The sequence below is a fragment of the Talpa occidentalis genome, unplaced genomic scaffold (genome assembly GCF_014898055.3).
Source record: "Talpa occidentalis isolate TD23 unplaced genomic scaffold, MPIMG_talOcc4v2.1 talOcc4.2, whole genome shotgun sequence".
Classification (NCBI taxonomy): Eukaryota; Metazoa; Chordata; class Mammalia; order Eulipotyphla; family Talpidae; genus Talpa; species Talpa occidentalis.
The window spans coordinates 24081422-24109201 of record NW_023602073.1 but is presented as its reverse complement, the minus strand read 5'-3'; the positions used below and the strand labels follow the sequence as shown (position 1 = coordinate 24109201).

Genomic DNA, 27780 nt, shown 5'->3' with positions numbered 1-27780 from the left:
CGGCCCCCGGCATGGCCTCGGCGGTGTTTGAGGGCACGTCGCTCGTGAACATGTTCGTGCGCGGCTGCTGGGTGAACGGCGTCCGGCGGCTGGTGGTCAGCCGGCGCGGCGACGAGGAGGAGTTCTTCGAGATCCGCACCGAGTGGTCGGACCGCAGCGTGCTCTACCTGCACCGCAGCCTCGCCGACCTCGGCCGCCTGTGGCGGCGCCTCCGCGACGCCTTCCCCGAGGACCGGCCCGAGCTGGCGCGCGTGCCGCTGCGGCAAGGTTTGGGGGGACTCGGCGTGGGGGGCTGGGGGGGACCCGGGGGGGACACGGTCGCGAGTTGTTTTGCAGCGCAGCGCCGGGAAGGGGAAGTTACTCCGACCGCGATGGCGGGGCGAGGACGCTGGGACCGGCCGCCCGCAGAGGAGGGGCGCCCCGGGCGCCGTGGGCGAGGACGAGGGGCCGCCCCTGGACGGAGGCCGATGGCACAGGGCGCGTCAGCGACCGGCCGGGCCGCCTCCCTCACTCCCTCACCAGCCTCGGGAGAGCCGGGACCCCCGCCCGGCCCCGCCCCGCCCGCTGGAGGGGTTGGGGAGCCCCTAGGGAAGGGTGAGCAACAGGGTCCCCCTGGGGTGCGCACTGGGGTCCTCCCCTGGACCGGGCAGCGCCTCCTGGCCACGCCGAGACCGCAGCCTGAGCGCTCGGGGCTGCGCGGGGCCTGGCGTTGCTCTGCAGGCGGGGGCCTCGCAGTGCAGCCGGGTTCCCACCCCAGGGTGGGTGCGCTTCGGCCTTGATGAGCTGCAGCGGCCTCCTTGGCTTCGTGGCGGGTCCTGCCTAGGGGGTCTCGAGTTTCCTTCTGAGCCTGCAAGAGGCAGGAGGAGGAGGCTGGCAGACCGAGGCGGAGACAGAAGGCTTGGGAAGTGGGGCTCCTGAGCTGCCCCCTCTCCCCAGCAGGTGACCACCTGCGGCTCTGAGAGTGGGGACCCTTCCCCCAGAAGCCTCTCTTTCTGCACTTCTCTAAGGAACTTGGAGCCCTGGGGGCACCTTTGGGGGGGGGGTTTGCTGGAGGGTCTCCTAGGCTACCAGTCTGCCTCAGGGGCTGAGGTGGCCTCTTCCCCCCTGACAGCCACAGCCCCTGCCCCGCAGTGTGTGTGCAGTAGCGCAACCAGCTGGCTGCTCCTGACGCATCCTCTGGCCGACACACTCTTCCGAAAGGCTCGCACAGCCAGCGAGCTGGGAGGCCCCAGGTGCGAGGGTGTGCGGCCCAGGCATCCCAGGCATCCCTTCCTCCGGAGCTGCCCTTTAGTGGAGTCTGGAAATAGGTTAGCGTGATGTCAAGCATGGCTGCGGGTTTCCTTGGGGTTGCCCTTTGGCTGTGTACTGATGGCCTTTTTAATGTAACAAATGAAGCCCAAATCCCAAATCAGGAAAGCTTAGCTGAAGGACAGCAGTTTCTGTGAAGACTTAAGTCCTTTCTGGAACAGCACCCAGGCCCCTGCCCTCCGCTCTGCCCCCCAGAACTCACTGCGGTCCGGTCAGGTGGTGAGTGAGGGGCCCCGCAGGCTGGGTGGAACCCGGCTCCCCATCTGACTGTCTGACTGCTGCCTGTTGCCTACCTGGTTTGGGGAGGGTCCAGTGTGTGTTGGGGCATCTGGCCACAGTAAGCAGGTTTGTCCCCTCAGCATCAGCTGGTTCTGGCAGGAGGTGGGGGAGGAGGGTGTGGCTTTGGCACTTCTGGACAGGGCAGAGAACCACAGAGCCTGGGGCAGAAGGGAGGTGGGTTGGAATCTCCACCCCTGCACACACCCGGCTCTGTCCTTCTGTGCTCCGGGGAGTTGTGCTGGGCTGGTAGATGACGATTACCACAGAGAACAGACGGGAGGGACAGGAGAGCCCCTGCTAAGTGGGGCACAGACCCCCAAGTAAATGGATATTGCTGCCAAGAGCATCCTGTGAAGTTTTTGTCTTCCCAGTGCATATAAGAGTCACATTTAATGAGGCTGTGGCTTATCAAAACTCTGCACAGACCTTCATGAGACAGACACAAGGGGAGCCCCTGCTGTTTGCTGGAACACTGCTCCCGTCAGGTTGCTCATCCCGGGGTGCTGCAAACCTCACTTGTGTCAAAAACACACTCCCTGGGGTGCAACAAAGTGAGGCATGCCTGCATCTAAATAGGGAAAAAAATCCCAAATAGGGATTGCATGTGGTTCTATGGGTGTGTGTGTGGGGGGGTGGGATGGGTTCCAGGATGGGCAGGGCTTCAGTTGCTGGCTCAGCTGCAGCCCCGTCCTGCGGCACCTCCTGCGGGGCTGGCTCAGCACCCCTCGAAGGGCATGAAGGTCCAGGCCTGGGACAGGAGGGTGACCCGAATCTCCTGAGCAAGCCCTCAATTCTCTGTGAGGAAGAGAACCCGGTCCCCCAGCACCTCCCGAGCATCCCCGTACAATCCCAGCTCAAACTCTTTTCCTTCCTTAGATCCTGTTAAGTTCAGGGAAATTGTGAAGTAAAATACATCCCAGTCACAGGAAAAAGAGATCCCACCTTATTTCCATGTGGTTATTTGCATAAGATTATTTGGATACACAAACTGTCAACACAATGGGCACCCAGATGTGTGTTTGGAGGAAACACCAGGTTTCTCTGCCATTTGCCATCTGAGTCCTTTGGATTAAATGTGGGGAACTATTTCTGGGCAGGTGATGCATGACCAGGCTTTTGGGGTAAATTGGGCTTCTGAGCAGACTGGGGCTCCTGTAAATGTGGCCTGAACTCCCTCAGAAGGCACAGCCGGGCCCGCTTTCGAATTCTTGAATCTGCATGCAGGGGATACAGCCCTTTTTCTGGCCCCTCGAGTGTTGCCTTGGGGAGACAGATGGTTTACCAGGCAAGAAGGCCTCTTGTGCCTCTTGCACACACCTGGTGTCGTGCTTGGTGGCTGTGGTGTTTCACGGTGACACCTGAGCAGAGACATCGAGACCTCAGCCTGGTGTGGGAGGCTTGGGCTCACGAACGCCCCTTCCCGGCTTCTGTTGGGGGTTCGGGCCTCAGCACAAGTCCTGCTCCCCTCACCTGTGCTTCTGCTCGGGAGCCTGCCCTCTGCCCTCACTTCTCCTTCACCTGGGTCTGATACAGCCTCTTCCTTCCGGTGCTCCACCCAGGCCAGGAGGCAGCTGCCTGCTGTGGATCTTCTCTCGGGGTCACCAAGGTGTTCACCCTTTTCTTCCTGTATATGGTGACCCTAGTGGGACCCAGTCTTTAATGTCAACCTCTGCCATGAAATATTTCTCATGGCTGAGGCATATTCCTGATCAGATGGTGGCCGTGGTCCTGTGCCTCTTACTTTTATTCCTCGGAAGGTTTATACTTTAAAACCCAAATGTGCAAAATTTCCCCTTGGGGTGTCTGGAGGCTTGTGGACTCATCTGGTCCTTTTTTGTAGCATCTATTTCAGGCCTTGTGAAGTCTGAGCCACCTGCGTCACCCCTACAGCAGCAGACCCTACAAAGTAACCAGGCAGCTGAGTTTTGATGACTGTGACATCAACAGTTTGGTTTCCACCCATGTATCCACCCACCCATCCACCCACCTGTCTATTCATGCACTCATCCACCTAGCGGGTGACTGCTGAGTGCCTACCAGGCACCGGGCATTATTCTAGCTGTTAGGGACTCAGCAGCGATTTAAACAGACAAATCCTTGCCCTTACCTTATATTCTGGTTTGGAGAAATTCCATAATAAGCAAGACAAGTATAAAATATATTAGTGAGAAATCTTCAAAGGAAAACTAGTGAGCAGGGAGAGGGGCGGCTTGGGGGGGCAGCTGTCAGACCGGGTGGAGTAGAGGTCCGAGGGGGGATGGGGATACTCTGTGGGTGCCCGGGAAAAGCACCGAGGCAGAGGGATGAGCAGTGCGCAGGCCCCAGGCCCGCGTGCCTGGTGGGTGTGTGTCCGGGGTCTTGTGGCTGGAGTGGCAGGAAGGAGGTGGAGGGTAGCGGGGAAGACTGGGCGGTGGGGAGGGCTCAGCTGACCGTCAGGTTGGGGGGTGCTCAGAGACAGGGGCTGTTGCAGAGGGGAGCGGAATCTGACTCAGTGCTGGCTGCTGCGCTGAGGAGGATGGGGCGGCGGGAGAGGCGCAGGCCCAGGTATGGCAGGGAGGCAGAGCAGGTGTGAGGGGCGTCCGGCCGGGAGGTGTCTGGAGAGAAGAACGCCACGGGGCTGACAGAGACCAGATGTGGGGGTAGAGGGTGGCAGCCACGCACCGGGCTTTGGGCCTGGGGGGCCTTTGGGCCGGTGTCTAGCGCCTTCCCTGAGACGGGACCCCGAGCCCGGCTGGGTGGGGCCGGCCTTGAATGTGGTGTTTTGGCCCATCCAAGGGCCTGTGTGGCGCGGAGCCCTCAGGCGTGCTCCCCTTTAGTGGGGGACATCTCTGCGCTTGCAGACCTGAGGATGGACAGGGTGAGCCCCCAGGGTGTCACCAGAGGGCCTGGGCGCAGAAACGCTCTCCAGATATCCACCGCCTGGCGGCCCCATGGATACACCCCGTCCTCAGGCTGAGCCCGCTCACTTGTCTCCTGCAGACAAAGAGGGGTCACCTCCCCTGGCGCTCTAGGTTCACTCCAGTGGAAGTGACTGGAAGAGCAGAGACCACCCAGGTCCTGCACAGCTGAGCAGGGTCTTGGGGTGCCACAGTCACCAGGGAGGGAGGGTTTGGAGGACACCGCCTCCCCCCAGCTTCACTTCAGGGCATCCACTCCTTCCAACCAACACGGACAGTTCTCACTTCTCAGGGGATTTGGGGTCTTTCTTACTCAGACCTATTTTGGAATCTCTTCCATCCATTATTCTCCAGGCTGGGGTGCATGTCCCAGTCCCTCTGCCCTCTGGGTGGGAAGCTGCCACCCCGGCTTCCTCTGATTTCCCGTCCAGTGCTCTGGGGTCTCTCCTTTCTCCGTAAGTGGTTGTGGGGCCCGGTTGGGGTCCGAGGGGCCCTGAGAAGCTCTCAGCTGGAGCAGGACCCGCAGAAACATGCACAGTTGGCAGACGGCCTGTTGTGGGTCCGGGTTACTCCCTGCTGAGTTTCCAAGAGGAGAGCAGGTTCTGGGTCGGGATCAGCAGCGCCCTGAACCACCGGCAGCATCTTGAGGACATGGCCCCTTCCATCCCCCCCCCCTTTGCCACAGGAGTTGGTTTCTCTGCTGCCTGTTGATTTTCTCAAAAGGCAAAAGATGTATCTGCTTAGGAACCACCCAGATGGGGGAGGCCCGACAGGTGAGTTAAGGGGCACCTGGAAGCTGAGCGGGAAGCTCTGTCTGGGCTGGGCATGGGAGAGAGGAGAGGCGGGTAGTGAGTTGGGAACCCCACACCCATTGCCCACAGGGTAACAACAGACACCCGGGCCTCGGGCTCCTCTGCGCCGGTGTCTAGCGGCTGGCTGGCTCTGCCTCTCGTAGGTGTTTTGTTCACTTTCACTGGCCTGGGTGACAGTCGGCCTCCACTGGTCCCTTTGGTTACTGACAAGGCCTGACAAGCCCCCAGAGTGCCTGTCCTTGGTGGGAGGGACGGGTGCAGGCAAGGGGCCTGCTCTCAGCCGGCCTCACAGCCGCAGGCAGACACACCCACTTCCCACTTGCTGGATTGTCACTTTCCAAACTGGTGCCTCCAGCCTGGCCCCACCCGCCTTCTATGGAGTTCAGAGGTGGACGTAGCCGCAGGTGCTGCAGCGGACACGGGCCTGCCTGTCCACTGTGAGAGGAGGCATCTTCATGGCCCTTTGCTGATGTGTGACTTAGAATGCAGGCCACAGGGGCGATGCTTAACCCCAGGGCCACCAGGGAGGCCCCATGTTGTAATTTGTAAGTTCACTTCACAGAAAGTTTCGTGAGGGTTCTACTGGGCCAGAGACGGGTGTTCATTGGGAAAAGATTCTCCTTTGCGCTTCCAAAGGAACAGCCTTCCTTCTCACCCACCCCTCTTCTGATTTATAAAACTGGGTACCAGTGGATCAGACCTTGAGTTAGATCAGACCTCTCGGTCTTTCTGTGAGGAAGCTGGGGTTGGGCACCAGAGGGGCTCAGCCTGGGGACAGGCGCCAGAGGGGCTCAGCCTGGGGACAGACACCAAAGGGGCTTAGCCTGGAGCCTCCATTCACTAAAAAAGTGGGACTTTGGACCCACATTCCCCAGATTAGGAAACAGGCTTGTTGATGTTGCATCACTGATGATCTTTGCACTGATACTGGAATGTCCACTTTGGGTTCCAAGAATAAATCAGGTGTTCACATTTGGATAAAGAAACGAATCCTGAAACCAACAGAAATACCTTTTGTGTTCTCAGTTTTGCAGGCTACTCTAGATTTAAAAGAGAGGGCACCCCGGTGCTCTAGGCAGCCCCCAAAACTAAGTAAGATTGGCACACTGAAATTTATATCCTAGGGGATTGTCACTCTTTTGGTTTCTAAGTCTTAACTGTTTGGGTTGAATCTGGATAAAAAATCCTCACAAATTGTAGAGTGTGAAATTTTAAAAACTGAGGTTACGTTAGTGACTATGTCAGAAATTAGGACCGTTTCCAGGGGGCAAGCGAAGTCAGTCAGCTTCTGATAGAACTTAAATGCGCCCCCCTCTCACTCCACCCCAGGCGGAGATGAACCAGGCCGCGTCGCAGGGTGCTCGCGCCCCCTGTTGGCAAGGCCAGGAACGACAGCCTCATTACAAAGGGGTACCTGTTGCAGGTTTTTCTGCTCAACTTGGGCAAATGCACTTAACCCACCTGCACTTTTTTTTTTTTTTTTTTTTTAAATTTTTTTTAACAACATGTTTTTTTTTTTTAAACTTTATTTATTTATTTATTTATACAAGCACTGGGTACAGTCAGAAGCACAGGAGGGTGAGAGAATTCACCAGAGCCAGAGTGGGGAACAGAACAGGCAGAGTGACGAAATACACTGCTGAGGGGAGCAGTGGACGCGGCAGGAGAGGTCTGTTGCGCCATGTGGGACCCTCGCCCGCGGCCAGGGATCGAACCGGCGCCGCAGAGGCTGCAGGCAGCTTCGCAGCCCAGTGCTCAACCGCTGCGCCACCAGGGGAGGCCCAACCCACCTGCACTTTTTATCACGACGACCTCACAGAGCCAAAACAAGCCAAGAAGATACCCACAGAAGTCTCATTCTGTCAACAGTGTTTGGAATATAGAGACTAAGCTTTAGCTAATCCTAAATTACTGCATTGGAGCAAAGTTTTGGGGAAAATAGTTTAAAATCACTCCTCACTGTAAACAGCTGGAGCCTGGGAAAGTTCCACCGACCATGACAGGCCAGAGGAACACGACAGCCAATCGGTCAGCATGTGACATGGACGCTGGCGGGTTCGGCTCACCCTTCAGCGTCAAATTAATGTGGGGTGTTGCCAGCAGCTATTTCAGGCCCCCATCCTCAGTGAGGGCGAGAAACCTAAAGGCAGGAACCCCTAAGGTGGACAATTTGGGGGGAGGTATTTCTAATGTTTTCCTTCCATTTTGCATACCTTTGGTGTGATGGTGCTGTCCAGGGCCAGGAGAGGGAAACTGAGGGCTGGTGTTTCAAGGGGGTCGGGCTGTGGAGGCCACTTGGCTGTGGTTTGGGGCCCTGATTTGGGAGTTGGGGCCTCTGGGCGGGCGGCTGAGCTCCCAGCCAGCCCCATCCTCCTGCTGTTAGGCGGGTGCCAGGGTTCAACTGAAGCCATCACTTCCAACCTGGCCTTTTACAGCCCCTCCTGGAGAGCCTGCGTGCTCCTGGCAACCCGGTGGATGGCTCCATCCCAGGGTGACTGGCACCCGGCAGCCCTGATGGCGCTTCTCTTTCTGGAACACAGAAATGGAAGAAGGAAGCAACAGTCCTCATTCTTCCTCAAATAACCTTAAGCCAGGAGAGTGTGACAGTTTAGGGGGCCTGACTTTGCAGGAGGCAGCCCTCTCCTGAGAGCTGAGGCCTGGGCCTGGCTGGCTGGCCAGGTCCACACAGTCGTGGGCAGCGGGAGCTGAGCCATAGCCTGGGGAGTGGGGAACACCCACCACTGTGCTCCCGTCCCGCCTTGGCTCTGCCAGCGAGCTGCGCCTACTGCTGGTGACAGTGGGCTGAACTGCACCCTGCACCCCTGCCCTCAAGTGCATCAGACCTGGGGAGACCCCTGAGTGAGGGTTGGCAGGTGCAGCATGGGGAGTCTGCGGGGGTCGGGATGGAGTCCTCTGGAGCCTGCAGGCACACCCCCAACCCCATTGCCTGTGTGTTGAAGGCTTCCCGAGCAGATGCCGCAGCTTTGAGGGCAAGTGGGGTTTTCCTGCAGGGGCACCTGGCTCGGGGGTTGTGTCTGGGTGGCTGGGCCTGTGGGGGAAGGGGCAGGGTCACACTGTGCCAGTGTGTGCACTGAGGGGAGGTGCGGCTTCCCGAGGCCTGGCCAAGTTTTTCTGGAAGACAAACCAGAAAGAAGGTAAAGTTGCTAGATAAATACACGACCCCAAGTTAAGTCTGCATTTCAGATCAACAAAGAACAACTTTCTAGTCTGTCTGTCCTTCTGTTGCATTGTTCATTGTTGATCTGGAATTCAAATGTAACCAGCTGTCCTGTGTTTTATTGGCTACGCCTCGCCTAGATCAGATAGAGCAGAGGGCATTTATCCGACTGGATGTTACTGGGGAGGTTGGAAGGTCAGCCAGAGCTGACCAGTCACTAAGTCAAAGATGTGACCACAAATACGCTGCTACTGTAAAGATCTGAGAAGGATAAACTTCTATGCTCATTTTAAATTGTTACATTTGACTTTACATCCTATAAAATGGGTATTAGTGTAATGGTGTCATGTAGGCACCAACAACACGAGAGGCTAATTTTCCTACCACTTGTACCTACAGAACAGACACATGTGTCACCACAGCGGCCAGTTTTAAAACTGATGTTCTAACTGGAGTCAGAGTTGAAATATATTTATTATAATATCTTCATTTGCCATCAAGATTTGAAGCACTTGTGGGAATGATTTATAGAATTGTCCCATCTTTAAAAACAGTGATTTGGGAGATTTTGAGTTGGTTTTCCTTTTCTCTGTGGACTGAACCCTAACAAGTAAGAAATCAAAATGTTTTGGTACAAAAGGCGGTGTGTGTGTGTGTCTGTCTCTGTGTCTCTGCGTGTATGTGTCTGTGTGTCTCTGTGTCTGTGGTTTGTGTGTGTACGTCTGTGTATCTGTATCTGTCTTTGTGTGGTGTGTGTGTGTGTCTGTGTGTGTGTCTGTACTTATTTGAAATTCTAAGCAAGGAATTTAGGGCTGGGGAGGAGGCATGCTGGGGATCTGGCCCCTTGTTTACTTTCCTACTCCTCGCTTCCCCAACACGCAGAGCGCTGTGGTGAGGGCCAGGCAGCCCGAGGAAAAGGGGAGATGGCAGCCCCCTCCTCTTCTCTGGGGCGTGAGTACTGGCTGTGTAGACAGAGGCCGGGGACTTCTGGCCTGGGCTCTAGAAGTGGGGATGCCCTCTCGCCTTGGCTCCAGCTGCCATGGTGCAGGTACCCCCTGCAGCCCAGGCTTGGGGCCTGTGCTCGCCTATGTTGGGGAGGGGGCACCCCTGGTTTCTCTGGGCCACCTGTCCTGGGGACAGGACATGATTAATTTTAATCATGTAGTTTAGGAAATGACTTGCATTGTTTATGTAGACTCGGTGGCGAGCTGTCAACAACCAACACCTTCTCCGGTAGAACAAAGGGAACCAGAATGTCGGGGTGACTTAGATGGGGTGACTGGGAGTAGCTTGGGACTCCCTTCAGCTGCGGGGGATTGGTGGTCTCTGGGGTTTGGTTGGAGCACATGGAGTCATCGGGGTCACGGGAGGGGTGGGAGCAACCCTCTGTCGGTGGGTCTCACATCCCCATCCCCGAGAAGCCGGCGTGTAGAAACTGGATCGGGAAGACTTGTGTTCTGCTCCCGGGGAGACAGAAACACACCCCGAGTCTCTGTGCAAACTGTCGTATTTAAAAAGTAAAACCACTGCATTTTTAAACAGCCCTTGAGACTTCTGGTAACTATATCTGACACACACTCAGCTTCTGGGACAGTGCAAGGAGTCACACCCACTTTGGTTAAAAATCGGCTTTTCCCTCCCAAACCCAGCATTTAAGTAACTGGTCTGAACTGGGGGGGCTGTGTTGGGGCCCTGTGGTCGGGGCCGTTGGTGTCAGCTCTGTCACATCTGGTGGGTGGTCTCGGCAGAGCTCGCCCCGTGTGGGTGTCTAGGGAGCCCCTGGCTGGCCCCTGGGTCTTTGATGGTCTGTGTGTGGCATCGGCTGCTTCTTGGGGGGACACTCCAGTGTCGCCCCTGCATGCAGGCACATGGTCCCTTGAGCCCCTGAAAGGTGAATGAAGTTTAGAGCTGGGCTTTCGGGATGGGGTCTGGCCTCCCCGTGGGACTGATCCTTGTCCACACCAGGGGCCCTTCCCGGGCTGTGTTCCTGACGCAGGCCTTTCTGTCTGACTCCAGGGCTGGTGGACATAAAGGACGCCCGCGACATCGAGGTCAGGCTCAACGAGGTGGAGAAGCTGCTGAAGACCATCATCAGCCTGCCCTGCAAGGTATGTGCCGATGCCTCCTGGGCCCCCCACCCTGGGGAGGGGGTGCCTCTGTCCTCTGTCCTCCTCCCTCTGAGAAGTAGAAGTGGGGGTCAGGGAGGCTCTGAGCGGTGCTGAGTGGTCTTGCTTTCTTGCCTCCGCTCAGAAGTCTAGGGTCTTGCTGATGGGCATTTAGAGCAGGGCTGTGGGGGCCCAGGGGTGTGGGCACCCCCACCTGGGGTGTGCATTTTGTGTGAAGTTTGCATTTTGTGTTGGGGGAGTGAGGACCTGGGCTTGAGCTCAGTGGACACCCTAACTCTCAGGACTAAGAAGGAGTAGTTCAGGAACAGCAGGGGCCACGTCTGCAGGCCTGGACCCCAGAATGTGGTCCCTGCTGGAAGTGGGGTCAGTGGGATGTGTTCCATGATGGCGGGGGAGCAGGCGTGAGCCCAGGGAAAGCACCTGTGGGTGTGTAAAGGTCCTGAGACCCCGCTGGACAACTTCCAAGGCCAGGTGGTCCCCAGCCTCGCTCTCCGCCCTGGTGATCAACCCCATAAAACAGGACCTCCTGCCCCTCTCACCCAGGAGTGAGGCTCAGGGCAGCAGCTGGCTCTCCCCTGCTGTGTGACCCCCAGTAAACTGTCTTCGCTTGAAATAGCTCTTGCCTTCTTCAGAATCTGTGTGGGACAGGTTGGTGAAAGTGACAAAGGCCCCCCCAGAGCTGAGTGGGGCCGGGGGCCACCTGGCGGGAAGGGTCCCCTTTGTGATGAAGCTTCCTTCCCAGTATTCCAGGTCGGAGGTTGTGCTCACCTTCTTCGAAAGGTCTCCCCTGGACCAGGTGTTAAGAAATGATAATGTCCATAAAATCCAACCCAGCTTCCAGAGTCCTGTCAAAATCTCAGGTAAGAGCATCTGTGTGGCAGGGGTTGGGGGTGGGGGGCGCCCTTGTGGATGCCGTGGGTTCCAGAAACACTGTGGCTCCTTGACCAAGTGACTGGACACACCTCCTGCCCTCAGTCTCAGAAAGACACCCAGCAGAGCGGCGACATTAGTGGGTGCAGGCAACCCCCGGTTATCACGTGCCCACCTGCAATTTCCACTCTTCCTGCTTCACCAATGAGTTATTTGGCGCAAACGCTGGACCTCGCTTAAGAGAGGAGGCATTTGGAAGCAGCCCCCGAATCTGCAGCCTCGCCTGCTGAATGAGAGGCCTCACCCTCAGGGGGTGCCTGGCTTTAGGGTGGCCAGGGCGAGGGGGGCACCTAGTTAGGCCCCGTTGGCTTTGACCTTGGAGCCCTCTCCTCACATGAACAGGCAGATTCCAGCCGCAAGGTGTGCTGAGAAGCGAGGCCCGGGCTCACTGTGGCCAGAGGGAAAGGAAGGGGCCCCTGATGCCCCTGCTTCCAGGGTCTGGGCCGCTGTGTGCTGGCTGCGGTGCTGCCCTGGGCATGGCTGCTGAGGAGCAGAGCTCCGTCTCGGGAGCACGGGATTCCCGGGAGACCAGAAGCCACCTTGTCTGGGTCTGGGCCTCAGGGGCTTTCTGGTCAGGCCCAACAGGTGTGTGGGGGGGAGGCAGGGTGTTGGGGGGATGTCAGGAAGGCTGTTTCAAGAGGAGATAACGCAGATGAGAGTTTGCAGGACATCTTGGTTGTAAGGGGAGGGAAGCAGGGATTCTCTCCGTGTTGCTTTTCTGAGTGGCGAGGGGGCCCGAGGGGCGCGGAGGAGTGCGGTGGAGAAGGTGGAGGGGACTCAGAAGGAGGCCAGCAGGGACGGCGCCTGAGCCCACAGCCACCTCCTAGGAAGAAACGTAGCCACAGTGACGTGGAGGCAGAGGATTGACAAACAGGGTGGCGACTGATGTGACTGGTGTGAGCATGTCCTGGGGGAGATTCCTAATTGCATGCTGGCAGAGGGGCACGTTCTGGAACCTGGAGTGGAAAAGGTGAGCAGACTGGGCCTCAGGCCACCCACTGGCGATTCCCACCCAAGATAGCTTCCTGTGTGTTCTGGAAAGGAGAGCGAGGAGGTTCTGAATGCCCTCTGCGCTGGCGCCTGGCACCAGAACCCTCTATGAAGAAGAGTGAAAATCAGAGACCCTGCCCCTGTTGGCTGTCCATGAGCCCGAGTCTCTGGGGCTGGGAGAGGACTCGGTCCTCCCACTGTTGCTCCTGCTGGGCTTTGCCTGCTGCCACCTGGACCCTGGCAAGCCTGGGCTCCTCAGGCCTGAGTGTCTCTGTTTTGAGAGCAATGCTTCTGACTGAGTAACTCCTGAGCACAGCCTGTCACACTCCCTGCCCCTGCCCTGTGTTTTCTGTGACGTGGGTAAATGCACAGCCATGTGTGCAGGGAAACTGCAAAGTCCCAAGGCCTGACTGACTTGCTGTGCCGTTCTTTGGGGACCGAGGACGAGGTTCTAGCTCATGGATGTATGAGGGCCTTGCATGTGTGGCCCAAGGCCCAGCGCCCAGACCTTGAAAGGCCGGCATCTTGGCCCTGTGTAAGCTAGGACCCCAATCATTTGGGGGTGGTGGAGTGGTGTCACACTCAGCCCAGGGACATGGCTGTGGGTAGAGCAGCAGCCCAGAACATTGTGTCACAGCTGCAGCAGGACCCTGGTGACAGTGGGTTCGTAAACATCTGTCACACGTCTGTGTCTGAAAGCCTCAAGCCTCAGGACGAAGGCACCCCTGCATGAGCTGGCTGGCAGGGGACGCCTGTCCTAGCCATCCAGAGCAAAGATTCTCTCCGGGAGGTGTGTCTGCTGTGCCTGGCCAGGCCCAGGTCCGGGGCTGCCCCTTGGAAGCTTTGTCATCTGGAACATCCCATCTTTGCTCCGGGAGTAGCTGGTCCTCACCCTGCTGGGGTCACATGGTCAGCTCCCCTCTCAGCCTGACCCCTCCATGCCACTTCCAGGCCCCATCATGGCCTCTTGCAGACTGAGGAGTTCTAGTGGCTGGGGCCTCCACCAGGTGGCGCCAGGCGCCCGTTGGTATGCGCACCCCACCCTGCTGGGCTGGGGGCCAGGACATGGGGAAATGGCCTGGCCTCTTTGCAGATGCTGGGGCCCAAGCAACCTTAAACAGCCCTCCCCCCAGCTTAATATAAGTGCTTGAAAAGTCTAAGAAAATAAAATATTCCCATACCCTGGCTGTGTCTGTGCAGCCTAAGAGGTAGTTGACCTGGCTACTTGGACAAATGGATTTCAGCCACAAGATCTGGTCATTCAGGGTTGGGGGAATTGGATTATAATATGGTTTTTCATTAATTAGGCATCTGTGCAATCTCCAGCCTAATTTCCATTTTATGGGGTAAATCCAACTGGCCAGTTAATAAGAAGGCTTCATTCTGGTTTTGTTCCCTGAGGCTGGGCACTGGAAGTGTGCGGGAGAGGATTCCAAAGCAGGAGGGCTACGTTGTGCATGTAGGGCTGAGAATCACTGTCTGCAGAAAAAGGGAATCTGAGCTTCTGACCTGGAGGAATGTGGGCCTTACTAGCACATGCAGCTGACAAAACAGAACAACCTCGTTAGGCAGACACCCCAGTGGGAATCTTTTTTTTAAAAAAAGATTTATTTACACATACAAGAGCTGGGGTGCAGGCCAGAGATGCGGGGGCTAAGAGGATTCACCAGAGACAGAGTGGGGAGCAGAACAGGCAGATTGACTGAAATACACTGCTGAGGGGAGCAGCGGGCGAGACAGGAGAGGTCTGCTGCGCCATGTGGGTAGCTCCCTGGCCAGGAATCGAACCCATGCTGCAGTGGCTGAGGATAGCTTCATAGTGTTGAGATTTAATCCCTTGGCCTTGGGAGGCCCCCCCCCGTGGGAATCTTTGCAGGAGGAACCACCCCTCAATGCTGAGGTGAGTGGGTGCACATTTAGGGGGAAGCAGAATTCCAGTCTCAGTGCATCTTCCCTGAGATAATGTCGATCAGCTACAAAGGTAGTGACTGTGCAGAAAACCGGCAGAAACCCCCTTCCCTCATGGTCCAGGCTGCTACCCAGGGCAGCTGTCCACCCCCCGTGGGGGGGGCCTCTGTCCACCAGGGCTGAAGGTAGGGTGGACTTCTGTCTACCCCCCATGGGCTGAAGGTGGGGTAGACTGAGCCCTGTGTCTGTCAGCCTGGGGCGGGGTCCTGGAGCCTGGCTTACTGCTCTGGGGTTTGCAAGGTCTCCCAGTCTTCAGAGTTCTTCCCTGCCTCCAGGCCGGGTCTGGCTATCTAGCGCCCTGGGGTGCTGTGAGGCGGAAGGAGGAGCTGGTGAGGATGGTGACACGATTATGTTATTTTGGTGACTCTCTTGTCATTTTACAATTTGCTCAAAACAAAAAATGGCAAAGCAGGACCCTCAGGCCACAAGGTAGCTTGAACACAGAGTCTCCCGTGGACTCGGCCATGTATGTCACTGGGCCGTTAAATTGGCCAGTGGTTTTTGCGACAGGGACTAAACTGACTTTGAAGAAACTTACACTTAAGGTGTGTGTGAAGATGGGTGTCACATGTGATACTGAGGCTCTTTTTTATTCACATGACACACAGTAGTAGTAAAACAACTCTCTTTTGAGCTCCCAGAATTTGTCAGACTCTTTACAGACCTCATTTGCTCAAACAGAAATTGTAATTTCTATTTTCCCGATGAGCCGCAGGTGGCCTGCTCCCTGACCTAAGGAGCAGATGTGGGTTCCTGAGGGTCCCACTGGTCCTGCCAAGGATTAAATCACATTTCCGTGCTTAGCGGCCTCTTTGCCAGGCACTTAGGGAATGACCTATTACAGATCCATCTGGGGGGCTGCCAAAGATTCCTTTTTCCAGAAACGGAAATCTACATTTTACATTGCCAGCAGACTCACCTACCCTGGTCCCTGATCAGAGAGGTGTGGGAGAAGAGGTGGGCTGTCAGGAGGCTGCCCTGAAGTTGCTTTGAAGCTTTTTGTGCATCTAGCGACAGATCTGAGTCAGAGTCAATAAAAGCCAAGGACCAGAGTGGTTCTCTGTGGCCATGCATTTTATTTTATTTTTTTAAAAAGATTTATTTATTTATGCATAGAGAGGATTCACCAGAGACAGTGGGGAGCAGAACAGGCAGATCTACTTAAATACTTAAATACACTGCTGAGGGGAGCAGCAGGCAAGACAGGAGAGGTCTGCTGCGCCATGTGGATTGCTCCCTGGCTAGGGATCGAACTCGTGCTGCAGTATCTGCGGTACCTTCACAGTGCTGCGACTTCACCCCTTGTGCTACAAGGGAGTCCCCATCCATGTATTTTAAATTGAGGGGTGAGGGCACCTGAATCTTCCTTGTGAAGAGTTAGTCAAATGCTCATTCTGACTTCGGTTAACTTCTTGACCTTCAGGACCTAGGATATACTTGACCCTGGAGGTTCAAACACCAACTTTTTGTTGGTCTTTGATGTTTATTCTTAAGATTTGTAGGCTCCCTTGGGCCTCCCTGGTGGCGCAGCGGTTGAGCGCTGGGTTGCGAAGCTGCCCGCAGCCTCTGCAGCGACGGTTCGATCCCCGGCTGCTCCCCGGCCACTGGAAGAGGGTCCTGCATGGTGCGCAGACCTCTCCTGCCGCCCGCTGCTCCCCTCAGCAGTGTACTTTGGTCCTTCTGCCTGCTCTGCTCCCCGCTCTGGCTCTGGTGAATTCTCTCACCCTCCTGCGCTTCTGACTATACCCAGTGCTTGTATAAATAAATAAAAATCTTTAAAAAAAAAAAAAAAGACTTGTAGGCTCCCGCAGGGAGGCCGGGTGGGCGTGGGAGACACTGGCAATGGGGCTGACTGGGGTTCTGGGGCCTGTGAGTAACAGGCTGACATGGCCAGAGTCCAACATGGGCTCTCGCTTCTTCGCAAAGTCAAGTGGAAATTTTAGCCGTTGCTTGGCAAATCTGAATGACGGTCATTTTAATCCCATGGAGGTGAGGAGGAAACCTCATTTTCTTTCTTCCTTTTTGTGTAGTTTTGCTAATTCTCTTTAGATGGGAAAAAAAAAATCAAAGAACTGAGAACCAAATGCCTTGGAAGATGAAACATAAACAGGAAGCGACGATTTCGCATGAGAAAAGCAAATCCATACATGGGAATAAAATAACCTAAATTATGGTAACATGCAAGAAGGAGAGAACAAGCTCCAGACAACAAGACCTCACATGCCTGGAGCCTGTGGGCCCAGGGATATTCCTGTGAGTGTGGCGAAGGAGGAAGCTATTTCAAGCGGCGTGTTCATGGGCGTTAGGTCCGGAATGGCAAGAAGCCTTTGACTGGGGGAGCACCAGGGGATTGTGAAAGATGTTAAGTGTTTTTTTTTTTTTTTTTAAGATGAGGTAACGAAAGGGTCTGATTTGAGAGGACACCCCAGGGCCTTAATACAGAGCCCAGCCAGCTGTGGGTGAACCAGCCTCACAGGAGAGGGCCGGGATAGGCAGCAGTTCCATGTCTCTTCTTGGAGATCACCTCCTGGAGGGACGTGACAGAGACAGAGCCCTCGGGAATAGAAATAAAATCTACAGCAGGTATTAGACGTGAATCAAAACCCACTGGCTATGCCTGTGCACGTGGAGCCGGTGACATGATGGAATCTGGACGATGGTAGGACCCTCAAGATCGTCGAAGACAGACAGACTGGACATTTTCCCAGCTGGGGAAGCTGAGACTCAAGATCACCCCTGCACCCCTTGTTGGGTGAACCCCAGGCCACCACCCTCCAGAGTGACACCGTGCAACCAAGTTCAATGTACATAATCATCTTCTTTCTTGATTTTTCTAAATCACCAAGATTTGTGCTTGTTGGTAAAATATCAATTTACATACAGAATTATGTACAATAGAAAAGTGAAATCCCCCATTTGGTTGAAATGCACACTGATCTCATTTGACTTCCCATCACCCAAGGGTGCTAGATCCTCCTGCGTAAGACCAGGAGAGAGCTTAGAAAGATCTGGGAACCCAGGCAAGCCCTGGGGCAGAGTATGACAGGCTTGGACAACCTCAGGGTGCCAGACTGCCACACGGTAGCCTGTTCACCTCACCTGTAAGCCCAGGGGAAAGCCGATGGGGAGGGAGCTCGGACCAACAGGGAGTCCCCTCAGGAGAGGGGAGCCCAGCTGGCACAGTGTGGGCAGGTGACTCTTGAGGAGGTTGTGCGGGCCCCTGATCTGCACGGCAGGGCCCCAGAAGGGGCCTGCAGGGTGCAGAGTAGGGTGCAGAGTTCACTGAAGCGGGGACAATAGGTAGAAGGGAATGTAGGAAGTTGGTATAACCTGACCCCTCCTGAGCATTTATCTTACTGCTTTCATTTTCAGAAATCATGAGGTCCAATGGGTTTTGTTTAGCAAATACAGAAACCATCGTCATCGACCACAGTTTACCAAATGGAAAAGACCAGCACCCAGGCGTGGACCCTACGGAGCACTTGTAAGTACTCGGATTTGAATATCATTTGCTGGAAGGGTGTTGGGGTCAGGGCTTGGCGACCCCATGGACCTCTGTAGGCCTGTGGCCAGAATGCCGAGCTGTCCCGGCCACATTTGGGTGCTTATTTAAAGTGTTCACATTTTCTAGAGGACACTGAGACCCTGGTTCAGAAACCTGGTGGGAGCAACATTCCTGTGACCCAGGAGGGCCTGCTGAGGGGAATGAGTTCAACTGGGAATAAGTTCACTGCGGAGAAAAAGAGCAAACCTGGGTGGGAACGGGCCCCCAGCTGGCCTGGGCTTTGCAGGGACATCATGAATGCATGGCCCCTGCTCCAGGACAGGACGCCTGGCCAACAGGGAAAGAAAGCAAGAGAGAACTTCTGTGACCCCAGGAAGGCTGAGCAAAGGATCTTAGCCTCTGGCCCGGGGATGTCTTGGCACATGGGTGCAGCTGAGTTGGTGGGCTGGACCAGGGACAAACACCCCACTGCCCCCACCCCAGACACCTTCCAGTCTCAGCTTCTGTGCAGCTTAGGAGCCCACTCAGGGGAAAGTCCATGCTGGGACTTGCCAGTGTCCCTGTGAGCCTGACCTGGGGCAGCAGGGCCTCGTCTCTCAGGAGCAGTCTGTTGTAACCTGTGTGCAGTGATGTTGGGGACAGGAGGTTACGGACAGTTGACCTTTGAGTAACTCAGGGGTTCAGGCTGTGGCTGTCCTTGGTGGCACTCAGGGGGACTGTTTGGTCCCAAGGCTGGATAGTCGATGCCTCAGGGCCTGCCTGGGACACATGCCCTGGACCCAGTCCCCACCTGTCCCGGCGGAGGGTGGGTACCAGTCAGTACCCAGGCCCAAGTGTGCCTGCCCAGGTGGGGGTGAGTCACAGGGCCACCTGGCTCTGGTTGGCCGGGGCTGGATTGTGTCTGCAGGTTCCTAGGAATTCATGGCAGAGCAAGGTGAGCCCCTGCTCTGTCCCTGTGGGTTGGGAACAGAGGTGTTGGGCAGACCCGGACCTCAGACTGGCTCTGGGACAGGTGCCCTGAGGGCTGCACGCGCTCACAGCTGGATCTTTCCGCGCAGTGTCCAGCTATGGGGGCTGGGTCAGGGCACGGACACTCACCTCTCCACACTCACCCTCACTGTTGTGGCCTGTCTGTCCCCTCCTCCTTGGCTGTTTACATGCATCTGCACCCCGAGGGAAGTGTCTCCCTAGAGCTGATTGTTGGAAGTCAGGGAGAATCTGCCCCGGGGATGTTGATACTGGGTTCCAATTCTCCACACCCCCAGGCGGCTCCTAGCTGGACAGCCAAGTCGGATGCTGGGTCCTGTGTAGTTTGGTCAGGCAAGTCGTGCCAAAGCTTCCCAGGTAGAACTGAGTTTTGCTAGTGCCACCTTCCAGGGTAGGGAATCGAGGCAGGGACACACTGTGTGGGGTGGACCAGGAGGCCCCTCTCCTCTCCTGTGACAACCTGTGCCCAAGCCAGCCTTGCCAGCCCCGCCCCCCCGGCCCCGCCCCCCACCCCACCCTCATGCCTGCCCCGCCCACCTCCCCACACCCTGCCCACTCTTCCCTGCCTGCTGCCCCCCCAACCCCCAACACAACCTGCCCTCCTTTGGACTCTTAGACTAAGGAAAATGTAGAGGCAGCAGCTGTGTGGCCCTCCCCGGGGATGTCCTTCACGCGCATCTTTCTTTGTAGGGCCTTTTTAAAACTTCTCTCTTGGCCGTCCTCCCCCTTAAAACCCCACCATGGGCCGTGCTGGCCCCGCGCCCCTGCTGCTCCCTGCACTCCTTGGTCACGCGTGCACGTGCACGGCCTCAGGGGCGAGTGAGCCCCTGACCTGAGCGCCTGGGTTGGTCTGAGGGGCCCAGCGTGGGGTGGGCTCCTGCCCTGAGGACGCCCCCAACCCCACTGTTACTGGCTGTGACAGAACAGCTGCTGGGTCGAGTGTTGCTCTGAACAGGCCCACCGTGTCCGCCGCCGTCACTGCTGGTGACCACTAGAGAGGCCCCGGTGCAAGCCAGAGCTGGGGCCTTATTCATGGCAGGGTCTGGGGTCCCCGGTTAGTTTGTAGTCCTGCCCCTTCCCGTCCTTCCCGACAGGCATTGCCAAGAGGGCAGGCAGAGGCTTTCCTGGCCTTTGCTGTTGATCCCTGAGCTCCTCCCTCCAAGGGACCCGCTGCCCTTCCCTCCCTGGCACCCGCTGGTTGGGGGCCCCTGAGCCACCCTCACCTCCCTCCGCTCCCATTGCAGGTTTGAGAACGGCGGCGAGTTCGCCTCAGAGCTGGAGGACGGAGACGACCCCGCGGCCTACGTCACCAACCTGTCCTACTACCACCTGGTCCCCTTCGAGACAGATATTTTGGACTGAGACTCCATCGGGCCGCCTCTGCGGCGGTGGCTGCTGGCTCTGCCGCTGTCCACTGCGCTGGCTTCGATGACCACGCCACAGCCCAGGCCCGGGTCCAGTGGGGCGGCTGTGACCCGTGTGGATCGCCCCTAGCCCCCAGCCAGCCGCCTGCACTGCGAGGCCTGGGGGTCCTGCCAGGTGAGCAGCAGGGGTGGCGGTGGTCAGGCCTGGCCCCCAAGTCTCCAGCATCAGGAGTCGGGTCACAGGAGCTGACCGAGGGGTCTCCTCTCCCTTGCACACCACCAGCCTGTTTCTTCATTCCCGGGACTCACTCCCCACAACCAAGTGCCTGCGGGACCATCTTGCTGCTGCCGGGGGGCCTCGGGGCCTGGCCTGGGTTCTTCCCCGCTGTTACTGCTTCCTGGGGAGGCGCCTTCCTCCCGGTACAGCGGCCTGGGTGGCCTGGCTCCCCCTCACTCCCCCACTCCCTCACTCGACAAGCACACAGAACATTCCACATGAGATTTTGCTGAGTCACCAAGTGCCAGGGATATTAAGTCACCCAGGATGTCCCTGGGAACCAGGGTGTGTGGCTTCTATTTCTGTTTTTCATGTTCTCTCCGGAAACTCGGGGCTTTGTGTCAGTCAAAGGGGGTGATTGTGAAGGAGGAGAATTAGCTTCTGGGAGCGGCCACTGGGGGTTAATGACGCTCCTGGAGAGAGAAGCCTCAGCCCTGCGGTGTGGGCAGCAGAGCCGGCCGCCCTGTGCCCCCAGCGCCCGGGATGTGGCTGCCTTGTTAATGCACAGGCATCAAGAGGCAGGCCCTGGGTGCCCCCACCCCTTTTGCAGTGGGGAGGCTCTGGGTGCTGTGTGCCTGCCTCCTCCACAGTGTCTACTAACGACCAACTTTTGCTAATGTAAATAATAGTAAATTATTGAGAATCCTAATTCTTTTACATAGTCTGTTTTTAATCTATTTTAATGAAATAAAATCGATTACTCTATCTCTTTAAGGTGTTTGCATGTAAGAGCGAGGCTCCCTAGTGCCTGCCCCTCAGACTGTTGTGGGGCTGCTTGTCTCCTTGCTATTTAGGAGGTGTCTCATGTTCCCACCGCAGGGATCCAAACCGAAAAAGGAGTGAGCAGCTGGTTTTGTTTGGGGCTGCTGCTTCTCTGTTTTCCTCCTTGACAGCCCAGGAAACCTCTCCTGGGACCCAGATGCACAGCAAATGGGACTTTGTGGAGTTTGCAAGTCCCTTGTGCCTTCCAGCTGTGTCCAGGTCAATGCATCCTGCTTTCAGATAGGCAATCGGGTGGCTGATGGGGGTTGACCAGTTGTCTTCAGTTTGCACAAGAATAGGGACACTGGTCTAGCAGTTAGGGTTAGAATCTACAACCGCATTCAGTTAATTACTTTCCAAGTCTCTGTTGTTCATCCGTAGGTTTTCTTTGTTGTATCCCTGTCCCGAGGAGGCACTTCTCCCAGCTGTCAGGTCACTGTGACACAGCTCCCTGAGCTCATCTGCTTACTTGGACAGAGCTCAAGGTTGGCTCCCTAAGCCCCCACTGGTTGCACAATGAAATCTGTAAAGTAGGGAACAGATGTTTGGATATATCTATGGCCTCCATTTTTTTTCTGGAAAAGTCTGATAGTCTTCATATTCCCACATTTGAAAGAACCATATGCACAGATAAACATTTCTTTAAGTATGGTGACAAGTGGTTACTAACACTCAGTCTGACTCTATGAAGACAATATGGAGTGGTGGGAACTGTGGCATACTGGCACACTCATGCACTATGTAAGGAGAATGGCTCAGTTTAGTTGGTTGCTTCACTTGATAATGTGGGCCACTATGCTAGATCTCCTGGTTTTTCCTTAGAAGCTAGAAACCAACTTGTTATGTGAAATATCCTAATTTTGAGGTGTTGGAAAAAACACCAATCAGAAACAACCAAGTAAAAGAGTCAGGAATTTATAGCCTCTAAGCCCTCAGTTCAGAGAATCAACCCCAGGATTCAGGTTCCTGCATGAAGTTCACACTCGTGCCCATACATTTCTCTAGAGACTGTTCTAGAATAACCTCACACTGTCCTTATTTCCTTGGTGGCAGGTCCCTCATGCCCCTCTGGTCACCAGGAGACCCCTTGGCAGCTGTGGCCCAGAGACTCTATTACTGACAGTTGTCTGAGGGCTGCTGCCGGGATCCCTGTGTGTTAGGGTATTTAAGCTCCTGCAAAGTACGTTAAAACAAATTAAAAATAATCTTTTTTTTTTTTGCAAATCAAATGATTTCAGCCACCTATGTTTCCTATTTGAAAGGAGCCCTTGGCAGACGCTATGCAGAGGAGGAATCATCCCCTCTCGGGTTGGTAACTAGGTGCTGGAATTCTGGTAGGAGGCTCCTTGGAAGGGGCGTGCAGGAGGCCTCAGAGGATGCCGGCAGAATTGACATGCTGGCGGCACTTGGCCTAGCTGGGGGACAGCAGACAAGCACAAACTGCTGGGTACCTGAGCAGGCCGGGAGCGCATTAATAAACACACACTTCCCACGATGTAACACTCGTCAGTAGAGACGCATGCAGCGGGGCTGGCAACCGCCACATCTGTGCTAACCTGGGCCACTCCTCCAGCTGCAGACAGAAACTTCCTGGTCCTCAGTTAAAAGGGCATCCTTGTTAGGGGAGCTGGGGGGTTCCCGCCCCACTTAGCTATGGGAGGAGCTGCGTGGCCAGGCAAGGCTCTGTAACTCAGGAGGTGGGTGGGCCCAGGCAGATGCATGGAGAAGGCACGCTTGCTTCCGGCTTTGGGCTTGCACCAGGGATTTGGAAGACCTGCAGGAGATGCTTGGAAGAGACATGGGGGAGGGCAGTGTGGGAAAATGGAATAGTTCAGGCTTTGTTTCTCCTCCAAAGCGCGTGGGCCACTTTGGCCGCCACCAGCAGTTTTATTTTCCTCCTGGGTGTCATTACCCACTCGTGACGTTGTGTTATTGCAAAAAGTCTCTTGGGAGCATGAGCATGGCTTGCACACCTGTGATTATGGCCACAGGGCCGAGAAGCTGGAGGGCACGGGGCTTGCACACCTATCAGTATGGACACCTGGCGTGAGAGATTATTACGAGAGAGTGAAGGGAAGCCAGGGGGAGAGCGTAGAGATCGTGGGGGCTGTGAGGTTCAGTTGCTCCCTGTCCCCAGCCCCCTGCCTCCCTGCCTGCTGCCTCCCTGCCTGCTGGACTGCCTGTGCCTGCGTCCCTGATGCAGCATTAAAGGCCTAAGGATCCACCTGAGGATCCACAATTCCTGTCCGTCTGCCTGAATCTACAGTGAACCTGTGTGCCCTACTGTGTGCACCACAGACAGCCTTTATCTCAACTTGTGTTTTGATTTGGCTCTTTTCCTTCCACACTTGCCTGGCTCCTCCTGTCCCTTCCCCATGGGTCCCCACCAGAAATTGCCTTAGACTTGGGGCGCAGGCTCTTGGGCCTCAGTGGATGACTTCAGGCCAACCCCTTCTTGCTGGCACTTACCCACGAGGGGATGAGTGACCTTGGGTGTTTCACTGGGAAATTATTATCCTTTCTTTTCTCTCTCTCTGCACAATCATTCTATTAAAGGGCCTTTCATACTAAGACTCTCCTTTGTCTTTATGTGCACAGATGGTCAGACCCCTTGGAGAGTGAAAATTTGGGGGACCCCAGTCATGAGCTAACATTCTCTTTAATTACATGCATTTTTATTGCAACTGAAATTCCAGTCCCATCTGGCTGTGTATGGCACCTGCTGCAGACCAGACCGCTACTCAGCCTCATGGTGTTGTAAAATGTAGATTTTAATATTATTTGGGTGATTTTTTTTAAAGATTTATTTATGCATACAATACCTGGGGTACAGGCCAGAAGTGCAGGGGGTGAGAGGATTTACCAGAGACAGAGTGGGCAACAGAACAGGCAGATTGACTGAAATACGCTGCTGAGGGGAGCAGCAGGCGAGACAGGAGAGGTCTGCCGCGCCATGTGGGTATCTCCCAGCCGGTCGGGATTGAACTGGGGCTGCAGAGGCTGTGGACAGCTTCACAGCACTGCGCTCAACCGCCTGCGCCACCAAGGGAGGCCCTTGGGTGACTTTTTAAAAAAGATTTTATTTATTTATTTTTGCATAGAAGAACTGGGGTGTAGGTGCAGGTGATGAGAGCTTCAGGTATGACTGAGCTCATTGATGATCAGGAGACAAGTGTCACTGAAGAGACTAGTCATGGATCTGGGGGCTGGAGGCCCACTATGGCCACTGAGGGCAGCCCCAAGGCCAATTGGGAAACAGAGGGCTGGGAGCCTGGAGACAAGAGCCTTTATCATAGTTTCTAGAAAGCAAACAGGCGAGGCAGGATGAGTGGGGTTAATATTAACTACTTGGAATAACTTCAGTGGGCTCCGGGGTGCAGAGGCGTGCCTGGGTGCCGGGTACTTGGCCCTGGCTGATTGGGGCTCAGGACTGTGGCCTGAGTATGAGAGCCCCACAGAGAAAGGGCAAGTGGGGTGGCCCCATTGTTTGGTTTGCATATCAAAGTAAAATAGTTCATTCTGGCCAGGGTTGGCTGTCCCGGGAGGGGCAGGCCCTCCAGAGTCTGCAAGGCCTGAAAACATTAGCACATCAGTTACAGAGCCTAAAAGATCTGGTGCTCACACTGCTGACCTGTGAATTCTCTGGCTATGAGGATCTGACTTTCTCCTCTGCTGTGGACATGGAGAAAACCATGTGGCAATTCTGTGTGTCCCATGCAGGGAACTCCCAACAGTGCAAGGGCCTATAAGGATGAAAATTTACTTTTTCTTAGATGATTTTTTTAGGTTAATGCAATTTTTCAGTTAACATTGATTTACAACACAGTATACGATTTAGGGGAACAGGCTCACCCCTCAGGCTCACCCCCACCACCAAGGCCCCCTCGGTCTTTCACCCTAGATCTTTGCCCTCCCAACCTCCCTCATTGATTTTCCACCTCTCCTTCTCCCTCTAGTAGCCTCGATTTTGCAGCCATATTTTTAGTTTATTTTGGTTTGATTTTATCTGTTTCTTTGTTTTATTTCTCTATATTCCACCTGTGAGTGAAATCATCTGGTATTTGTCTTTCTCTGCTTGTTTCACTGAGCATCACCCCCACCAGGCCCTGCTGGTTAATAGTCCCATGGCCCAAAAATCAAAATGATTTAAAAGGTTTTTCCATAGAAAGTGTCGGTCCTATTGTGTCCCCGTCCCATCCCTCCAAACATGGATTATTTTCTCCTGTATCCTTCTAATATTTTTGCAAATACCAAACAAAGACAACAGACACTTTGAAGACAATACCTAAATGGATTCCTCTGGAGTCTGTATGATCTAGATTGGTGGTTAATAATAATGTGTCTTGAAGCACTTCAGAAATAGGTGATCTGCTCCAACCTGATAAGTTTGCTTCTAATTGAAAAGTGTGAATGACTCCAGGGCCTGGCTGATGGGAGGCGTGTCATTTCTTAGAATTAATTGTATTAGACTTCTGGGCAGAGTATTAGCATTTCTGTTATTTGCTCCTGTGTGTTTTGGGGGTGGGGTAAGGAGATGGGGAATGCCACAAGCTAGAGGCTGCTTCAGGTCTGCCTGATAGTAACGAGGAACAGTCTCCTCTGGCATAGTCATGTTCAACAACCTCAGGCAGATGCCCAGACACCTTAGTGCTGACCGCGTATTTATTTACAATAGAAACAACTGACCAGAAATCAGTAAGCTCTGAAGTCTGTGAGCGGGAAAAGTCGAATAATGATTTAAAGCGCGCTCCGGGGATATGGAAATTGGAAAAAGGGATTAATTAGATTAATTACCACTGAAAATATCACAGGTACCCCAACTGACCTCTCCCACTTCCCTCAAGTCCTTCTGTCTTAGCGGAGTTATTCCAGATGGTGTCTGAAGCCATCAAGTTACTCCGTCAAGCTGGGTCTCTCTTAACTAACTTTTGGCTTTTTTCATCTTTTCAATCTGTTTGATGCTTCTTCAGTTATTTTGCCAGCCTAGGAGAACCCAGATGGGCATGGGATGATTGATCTCCTTTGTACCCCGATACCTCCATCCCCCCAACCTGGGCAGCTACCTTGCATGTGAACTTCAGCTAAATCCACATTTCCTTGTCCAAACCCACTTTGCAATCAATAAAATGTAACTCCTTCCTTCTCAATCCTGCCTCCCAAACCTATAAAACCTCATTTCTTTCTTAATTGGGGAGGTAGAGTTCAACTTATCTCCTAGCAGATCAATTAGCAATTAAGCTTTCTCTGCTCAAAACACCAGCATCATTGCCGGGTTCATGGTGTCAGGCAGAAAGCCCATTTGTTCTGTAACATTCTGCCACATCTCCTTTTGGGGCAATTCATAATAGAGTTGGACCTAAAACAATTTATATCTGTTCCCTTAAAGCTACAGCAACCTTTCGTAATCATAAACACAGTTATAGTTTAAATACATGGAGAAGGACTAGGATGATTGCAGTTTGCATATCTGCAACTGGTTTCAGAAGGAAGCCAGAAAATAAAAGGGGGGGGGGTCACAGGAGTGATGTCTGGTTTGGGAGGCAGGCGCAGACACTGCCCTCCCATCTGCAGCCTGAGCTGGCTGGATCATTGGGTTGAGTAGGTGTAGGCTAAGTGAAAAAGAATCAGGATTTTCTCCCCTCCTGCTATTAGCATTAGTGATGGGTCCCTGCGGTCCTACATGCATGCCTGATGGCAGGCACCTGGAGTAGGGTGTGGGCATGCTTAGGTGGGCACATCTGGGCTGAGACTGGGCTTTTAAGGGCAGCGGCATGGGATGCCAGCAGAACCAAGAGAAAGAGGAGCAGAACGAGAGAACGAGAACAGAACCAGCAGAGAAGCAGAGACACGAGAGAACTCCAGAGAGCCCAGAAAGAATGAAGATTCATCAGGGTTGGGAGGCCTGCCAGCCTCCACACACACACACACACACACACACGCACACGCACACACGCGTGCGCGCGCGCACACACACACACCCCACCCCCACCCACCGCCTTGTAAAAAGCTCAGTAAAAGCCTGAAAAAGCCACCCAGGGCTCTGGGACTCTCCTTTACCCTTCTGACTGGATCATAAAGATCCTACCCTGTGCCTTCCTGTCACTACAGTGGGGCTTTCTTACGTTTTCGTGGATAATTCTGATGTACCTGAAAAATCTGCTCACTGAACAGGACAGAGAGAAATAGGAGGGATGGAGGAAAAGGGTGAGGGTCGCTGATTTTGAATGTACCAGCTTTTGCTCATCACTATTCGGACGCACAAGCAGACTCCCGATGTCGTGGGCGCTGCAGTCTCCCAGGTGAGCATCCCTGTGCCGCTTCTCACCCCAGGCGCACATCTGTGCTTCCGTGCGTGGGCGACAGCCGCTGCCGCGCTGCTTATTTACAATACCCCGAC

At 54.9% G+C, this 27780-nt stretch overlaps 1 protein-coding gene across 1 annotated transcript; it reads left to right on the top strand.

The window, feature by feature from the left end:
- Positions 1–27780, top strand: PXDC1 (PX domain containing 1). The gene is made up of 5 exons (XM_037519190.2): positions 1–267; positions 10491–10582; positions 11343–11460; positions 17861–17972; positions 20225–27780. The coding sequence occupies exons 1-5, from the start codon at positions 12–14 to the stop codon at positions 20340–20342; spliced, it is 696 nt and encodes a 231-aa protein (XP_037375087.1). The 5' UTR covers positions 1–11; the 3' UTR covers positions 20343–27780.

Coding starts and splice junctions, on each gene's coding strand:
- PXDC1 (XM_037519190.2), top strand. CDS start 12: ATGGCCTCGGCGGTGTTTGAGGGCACGTCGCTCGTGAACATGTTCGTG. Junction 10,583..11,342: donor TCATCAGCCTGCCCTGCAAG/GTATGTGCCGAT, acceptor CTTCCTTCCCAG/TATTCCAGGTCGGAGGTTGT. Junction 17,973..20,224: donor GTGGACCCTACGGAGCACTT/GTAAGTACTCGG, acceptor CTCCCATTGCAG/GTTTGAGAACGGCGGCGAGT.